At 41.5% G+C, this 8,185-nt stretch overlaps 1 protein-coding gene across 8 annotated transcripts in view; it reads left to right on the top strand.

Moving 5' to 3' along the window:
- LOC117829876 (protocadherin-15-like) overlaps positions 1-6,857 on the top strand; it is a 245,906-nt gene extending 239,049 nt beyond the window's left edge. For 6 of the 8 annotated variants that reach the window (XM_034707604.1, XM_034707603.1, XM_034707607.1 and 3 more), the window contains 2 exons: positions 1,915-3,511; positions 4,741-4,845. In XM_034707604.1, the coding sequence (XP_034563495.1) occupies positions 1,915-3,462 (1,548 nt within the window). In that variant the 3' untranslated portion in view covers positions 3,463-3,511; positions 4,741-4,845. Of the gene's footprint in view, positions 1-1,914; positions 3,512-4,740 lie in introns of all 8 variants that reach the window. The other 2 variants (XM_034707609.1, XM_034707610.1) reach the window with 1 other exon arrangement.
- Positions 6,858-8,185: the final 1,328 nt, after the last annotated feature.

The raw sequence follows: 8,185 nt of genomic DNA on the forward strand, positions 1-8,185 counted from the left end.
TACACTACAGAAAAGTGGTGAAAATACTCAATTAAATCTCAGTTCAGGAGACATTGTTTAAAACAAAACTTTTGCCTTACTCCGTCCAACCAATTGAAACCAAACTGACTTTTTTTTTAATCTTTGAAGCAGTGTAATTAAACTTCTGTAGTCTATGAAATTAAGCACACCTCTGAGCTGCATTATCAAAAGACAAGTTATTTTTTTCCCTTTGTGAAACAAGGTCTTTGCTTTGTGCTGAAAGTTATAGTACAGCCTTTCTTATGACTGTACAATTGACCGTATGGGAAGCTAAAGGCAGAGGCTTTAAGACTGAGTACAGGAGGAAGCTGCTAACTGTGTTCATTGTAACAAAATCCATCCACCAGTACTTCAAAAGCCGAAAAATTAACATTTAACAGCACATTGTGTAACTCCCTTGCTGGCTTTAGCTCTTATTTATTGAAGTGAGACAAGCCCTGCAACACAAACACAGCAAGCTCCACAACTCAGGTTTGTCCACCAAAGCCATCCTCACTTGAAACACCTGTAAGCGAGTTTTATCTGGTTATGAAATAGACTGAAATCAACAGTGATACCTTTTTATGACCTAAACAGGAACGGAAGAGCATCAACGACAACATTAACATTTCATGTGTTGTGATTTTTATTGGCTGCAACCTCTGTGAGTAAGTGGTGTCTAACCAGATGATTGACAGCACACTGGAGAAAGATTGATTTATTTTTTGCATTTTTATCAGATATTAAAAGTTAGTCACGCATTTAAAGTTTTATATTTTGGGGGGCCTTTAAATATTTATTTCGGAGGGGACAGGAAAGCAGACAGAACAGGAAACTAGGAGAGAGAGCAGGGGAATAACACGCTTTTGGCTGCAGGCCATAGTTGGACTCGGGCTCAGTGGGTAGAGTCACTCATCTATCAATCTGAAGGTTGGCGGTTCGATCCAAGCTCCCACAGTCACATGCCGAGGTGTCCTTGAGCAAGACACTGATCCTCAAATTGCTCCCACAGCGGTGTGTGAATGTTTATGAATTAGATTACCTAATACTGATGGTCCCCTACTATAGCAGCCTCTACCATCAGTGTGTGAATGGGTGAATGTGACGAGTAGTGTAAAAGCGCTTTGAGTGGTCAGAAAGCCTAGAAAACTAGTAATACATTTAATTGGTAAAACAACCAAGATGAGATATTATATAAAAAAACATCCTTACATGTGTAAAGGACAAGATCAGCAAAGAAACAAGATGTATCACTTCATCCAGAGGGGGGCGTCAAAGATAGTGCAAACACAAAGTTACTTAGAGGAGCTTTGACTTCAGCAGCAACCTCGTGCCAGGTCACTTGGTGTGGTTCTACAGTGCTTATACAAGCAAAGATTCATGGAAAACTATGTCGCTAATTTATGTCTCCATCACTGGGAAACAGTAAAAAGATATCTAATAACTTAACTCTAATAACATATTTTTTTCTCAGAATATTTTAAAAAGCATGGCATGGTACTAGTTTTGATAAGCCTCCAAAATCATGCTCTGAAACTTTAACTGGGCTTTCTTTAATGCTTTTATTGTATTCCTAATCCCACTGGTGATTGATGCACTAAGGTTGAAGCTAAAGTTAGCGCCCTTTACACTGCGTTAGTGCAGGGTTATTTACAGCCTGAGGCTTTTTCACTGAACATCAACCAAAAATGAAAATAAGGGAACTTTATAAAATGTCAAACTCTCCTTTTTTTTTTGAGAAGAAAATTTGGCCATGACTTGTTCAGGATACTTTGTTTATATATTTTCTCCTCTTAACGCTAGAACATCATGCTCCTTGAAGAATATGTTATGTACTGAGGTTGTTTTGTTGCCATTTTCTTGTTTTCCTTATTATTCTAATTTTATTTTGGACTGATATCATCATGACAACAGGTGAGGAGACAACTGCAAGGAGGTAAATTAGCCCCACACCCGGCCAAACTCCAGCCTCGTCCTCCTCCTTCCAATGGCTTCTTAAGACCGACCCAAAGAGCTGAAGGAGACAGAAAACAACAATTAGAGGATGGTACAAACACAAACACTAAACCACAGAGCTCCAGTGTGGCCTCCAAGTTGAAGTCTATGATGAGAGTGAGCACACTGCTCATCCCAGGGGGTAAAGCGTCTGGACAACCTCCTGCTGTCCACCCGCCATGGAACAAAGCCAGAGTCCGCCCACTGGAAGAGGGTAAAAGTGTGAAGGACAGAATGGAGGAGAGAAATGGGGTTGGAGTTGGAAGAGGATTGGAAAGAGTAGAAGTAAAGAAAAGAGAAAACAAACAGGGAGAACAAGATGAAGACAGAGGGAGGGAAGGAGGAGAAATGTGGGGGAGGAACAACAGAGGTGGTGTGACAAACAATGGGATGAGAAATGTTGGAGGAGAAGGCCTCATGCTCCCTGGCTGGTCATCCAGTGGCTTCTTCTCCAGCCTGGATGGCGGCCTTGTCATCGACGGGAGTTATTTCCAAACGTCGGTCGAAGCCAGCAAACCCCGGCCGGCCAAACAAAAGCTGAACGAGGCCCTTAGTCTTATCTCACTCACCAGAAGGCTCCAGGGACCCTTTAGGGTGGGAGATGAACAGTGGAGCGGGGAAAATAGCCAGGGCAGAGGAGGAGGTGAAGACAGCAGGAAGATGTACGGCTCGGTGGGAGATATGAGCGTTTCTGCATCAGTGTCGGAGGAGACAGGGAGATGGGAGCGGCAGTTGGGAGAGGAGAATGGCTCCTCTGAGGTGTGGTGGAAGAGAGCAAAAGGAATTCATGACAGTGATACAGAAACAGGAAGTGGCAGCAGAGAGTCTCCATCAGAATTTAGTCCGTCTGACGGTAGCAGCCCAACCTCCTCTGTTACAGCCGAGCACGACAAAACTGAATCTGATACAGAAACAGAAAAAAATGAGTCAGGAACAGAGGAGGAAGGGGGAACTCCTGACTCAGATGGAGCATCAGAGAGTGGAAGCCAAGATGAGGAGTCTGAGAAAAAGAAAAAGGGCAAAGATTCAAGTAGAAAACACTCAAAGAGTAGTGTTAGCAGTTCTAAGAGCAGCAACAGTATTAGTAGTAAGAGAAGAAGAAGCAGTGCCAACTTAAAGAGAGGGAGCCCAAGAAGACGCTCCAGAAACAGCAAAGAAAAAGATAGAAACCACAGCAGTAAAAGATATTCTAGGCCTCAGACTTCCAGACAGTCTTCACATGAAACAATAGAAGAAGAAAGTGAGGAAGGGGAAGAATCAGAGGAGGAAAAAAGCTCCAGATTACGCAAGTCTTCATCCAGCAGACGAGCCACCAGCCAATCAGACACCAGCTCGGATATGCTGGGAAACTCTGATGACTTGTCGCCAATCGTGGAGGACACAGAGGAGGAGGAGGAGGAGGAGAGAGGCAGGGAAGAAGAGGAGGATGATGATGATGAAGAGGAGGAAAATGAGACGCATGATTGAAACACAGATGAGGCCTCAGCCCCGCCAAGATTAAACTCTCTTCGGCCAAGTAAGAGCTGGAAATGCCTGGAGTCGGTGTGCAGTCATTACCTGAGTGGATCTGTGAAGTTTGTGTTTCCTCTTTTTTTCCTGTTAGGTGTGATTCACAGGAGTGATAACTCTCTCTCGTTTAACTATCTTTTTCCAGACTTTCACCTATTTGTCTTCTTCCAGCATGACTTTCTCTCTAACCCAGCTGTTCCTGCTCAAATACTTTCATTCACTGACCTCTGTCTTCATTGATCACTTCCTCCAGTATGGAAATATGTTATCCTTGTAATGAATGAATGTATTTTTCCTTCTGTACTTTTGTTGTTAGACAGAAAGACTTTGGGTTAAAGTGTGGAGTAGCATCACAATTATTTTCAATAAGTTCTGTGCTTTAAGTTTAACACATTTTTACAATAATAGTAAAAATAATTTAGTCATTTCCTCATTTATTTTATAAATCAGCTTTCTGTCTCTCTCCTACCCAATGTAAAAAAAAGTGCTGCTCTGATCTGTTTTTGCTGTGGTGTGTTTGCAATGTGAGTGAAAGTGCTGCTTTTGTTTTGCACATTTACTCAGTTCAACAGGACAAACTTTCTCTTAAAGGTAGAGAGGAAACTAAACTGGTTATAAATTGCATTTAAGTTTACAGCAGCTTAAAATGAGTCTTTGCTGACCTCTAGTGGTCAAAATCCTCACTCTGATTCCAACTAATGTTTGAAAAAGTCCCTCAAGCCTGGATTAAGTTTATGGTTAAAGAACAGGGTGTTCTTTCGAGTTCAGCTGTCATTACGGTAACGTGTGAAGATTGGATTAAAGAAAATATAGGTAATAGTTCAGCCTTGTTACACAAGAAGTTGAGAAGGAAGTGCTCCAAAGTCAGATTTTTCATTATGAAGAAGTATTTGCAAGATTTAAGGCCTGGCATGAAATCAAAGGTTATCACAAGATGAAACAAAAGGCAAATTTCCCTTAAAGGCAAAGAAAGGTTTGGTTGATTATAAATAAATGAATGAAAAGATAAATAGTCTGTGTACCTTCCGTCATCATCCTGTAAAACAACGGATTTAGTCCAAAGCGGTCACATGGAAACTCTTCCCAATGCCTTCTCAACAGCTCAAGACCAACTAGATCTTATTTAAAAACTTCAAACTTTCTTCCTTCGTGTTATCTGAGCAGAGAGCTATTGGGAAAAAGTGAGTTGATGACTGTGTGTCAGAATTGTAATTTTTTCTCTCTCTGTTCTTCCAGCCTGGAAAACGTCGTATCAAGTTGGTCGTGGACCGGGAATATGAGACCAGCTCTACTGGTGAGGACAGCATGCCCGAATCCCAACGCAGCCGCTTGTCCTCCACGCTCAACAGCCACGCTAACGTCAACGGCAGCATCTACGTGGCACAGAACGGCTCCATCATCCGCACCCGGCGTTCAGTCAACGCCACAGGTCCAACACACATGCACACCAACATGAACAACAACTTCAAACTCACCTCTCCTGTCTTCAGCTCACGGCTGGCCAAGCACTTTAAAAAACTGGAGAAAATGGCCGCCACACTGGAGGAGAGAGTGCCGCTGAACAGCCCCAGAATAGCAGCAGACAGAGGGTGCAACACGCTGCGTACCTTCCAAAGCTCAACAATGGCCACCCCTGCAATGGCCACATCCTCTTTCTCAAAAACTGACAACAATAAAACGCTGAACACGTTTAATCCTCGACAATCAAGCGTTTCTTTAGGGTCCTCCAGCACCAGCAACACGGGCACTGAAAGTTTAGCGCCTAAATCTAACCTGCTAAAAGCGGCACAAGGTGGCACGGAGCTGCTGCAGAACTCAGCAGAGAGAGATGAGCTGAAAGAAGGTGAGAAAGAGTCGAGGATAGACGTCAGTATGGACGAAGACGATGACGATGGACTGGTCACGATGGAGCCACTGGAGTGCCCGAGCGACAGAACACAGTCGGATGAGGAGGAGTTGTGGATGGGCCCTTGGAACAGCCTTCACATACCCATGACCAAACTCTGACTGATTGTGACCCCACTGTGCTCGCTCTTATTGCCAAGATCATTAAACCATCAGAACATCATATCTGTTCACAGGTTTTAATTCACGTATTTTCCTCTAACGTCATGCTTAGCGTGAAAAAAGCTAAATTCTTCTCCAACACCAAACTGTATGTTCCAGGTTGTAAGTTGTTTAAATGTTGGGAATTTTTTCAAACTTTTAACATTTTACTGCTGCCCTGTTGATCAGCTGACTGAGAAGACAGCAGTGAAAATACAAAGTTAAATCTAACCTAATGTTAAGTTTAAATAACATATTTAATGACTCATTAGCTACAACCATGCAACAGCTAGTATTAGCCTCCCAACTCCTATTGTTAAATCTGTCAACTAGGAAGAGGCTAAAAGCTAAGTACTGTATGCTAGTGTTACATGAGTCAGTTGTAAAGGCATACACTCCAGCTAATGTAATGTTAGCTGGCAATTAACTTCCTAGCTAGCTTATGTGACGTTAGCTAGCAAGTGACTGAATGCCAACATTAGCTGTTGTCTCAGGGTAGCTAATGGGCTATTGCTGTTGTGGCTTGACAATGAGATTGACAATGTGGGTATTTTTGTTAATCGTAGTATATTTTGCATACTAATCAAGAGGGGATGTAAGAATAACAATTGTCAGGTACCCTGCATTTAAACTGCTCATAATTAGGATTCAATAAAAGTAAACCAACACAAACACAGTGACTGAGCTCCCACATTGAGTGTGACTTTGGAGGAAAATGGCCATTATGTGAATAAAGTTAATGGGGGTACTCCAATTTAAAGAAATGTAATTATCTGATTTATTTTTAGCTAAACTGTGAATTAGCATAATTTTGGGCTCCAGCTGAATGTAACTGAGATTCACAGTCCCACGCATTTTTGCAAAAAATTATAGATTAAATTATCCAATCAAAATCAGGTCACTTGGTACCCTAGTTTTGTGCCAGTTTACTCTTTTAAATGTTGCTCAATATTTAATAAAGAGCATCACTTGGGCCCAACTGATCTCAGAACTGCAACACCTTCAGAAAACTTGACCTAGGATGGGAGGACTTGATATATTTCTATTTTCCTAAAAGAAAATAAAGAAACTTGAGTATAAAGTCTTTAATGGCCCTTTAAGTGACCAGTGTCTCTGTAAGAAAATGCACTTGTTTCATTCAGTGTCACAGCTACTGGTGCAACTCATCCTGAATTTGCCTGGCGCTCTGAATTGACACATGAAGTCTTGTATTGTTCAAACTTGCCTTTTTATCTTCGTCAAGTTTCTTGGCAAACTTTATCCAAATAAAAGACTATTTCATCCATTGAAAAGTGGAGTTTGGCTAACTCAGTGTCAGTGTCTCTTCTCTTTGAAACTAGCAAAGCATGACCATGGTGAGAGGACTTTTGAGGGTCGGATGAAGTGAACAGGAGGGACGGACATTTTATAATGATTCATTTGATATTTCTGAATGTAGGCCTACTCTTTCTGCTAAGGATGTGAAACTTGATGCCATTATTATGTCTATAACAAAAGGTTAGCTGGAGCCAGCTGCAGTTCAGCTTTACTTTACTAATCTTAGCTTGCTTAGCTTAGGCTAGCTTAGTTTAAAGTCTGAGAACTGTGGTGAAAGCAAAGCTCTGAATTTGCTAGAACCATAAGCGGAGCGACCGCGGGGGCAGAGGCCCCAGGGCCCACATTCAGCAGGGGCCCCCTACTGAGCTACGATTTTGACAGGATTGGAACAGCCAATGTCTGTCCCTGTCCACAGTCGGTGTTGTAATTAAAAAACATTCACACACACACATCTATTTTCAATTTAAAGCAACCTCTCGTTGTCGTTCAGTTAATAATCCCTAGAAATCCATATACACACTAACACACCTGAAAACGAATATGGCCTGACCATTCAAGATTATTTATCTTATGTTTAAAGATGGGCCCAAGACATGCTTTAAGCTTAGGCGTGCAAACCACAACCATGCTCAACGTATGCCCACATAAAGGTACAGTGCTAACTAATTAAAACGTTTACAAACAAATAAATAATAATCGCCTTGGAGGCTACAAATGGACTGCGCTTTTTTTCTACATCTTACCACTGTAGGTAGCCCAAGTTCCATTAGCTATATAATTCCGCCATGATTATTATAGAATCCAATGTTACGACTAGGCATGCAAATTGTGTGTTTTTCCGTGATCGATCTTTGGAAATGTTAACGATCAATTATCGATTAATCATTAAAAAAAACGTAAAAGTTTTCCATGTCAAAAACAATGCCAAATGCGTTTTTTTTCCCCCTGAATTAAATTTTCATTCATGACACAATGTATATAAATGACAGTATTAAATAGCTACAGATCATATTGAGGCGTACAAAATGTTCAACACACTGAATATCAACATGTGGAGCAGGCTCATGATCTCCTCGGACATACAGTCATAAAAGTGGAGGTTCAGACTACAACAAGGGAGCTGAACAGAAATATTTTTTAGACTCACATTGTCCAGTTTTCTATCTACTCGTTCTTATTGAGAAAAATAAGCATGTGAACGCGGTCAGGTGTCAGCCGGGAGCGCAACCGGGTCATAATCAGTCTGGATCAACCAATTAATCGATAGTCGATTAATTGGTGACATCCCTAGTTACGACTGTGGTTGTAATGTGTTTTC

Source organism: Notolabrus celidotus, chromosome 18, assembly GCF_009762535.1.
Source record: "Notolabrus celidotus isolate fNotCel1 chromosome 18, fNotCel1.pri, whole genome shotgun sequence".
In the NCBI taxonomy this organism is placed as follows: domain Eukaryota; kingdom Metazoa; phylum Chordata; class Actinopteri; order Labriformes; family Labridae; genus Notolabrus; species Notolabrus celidotus.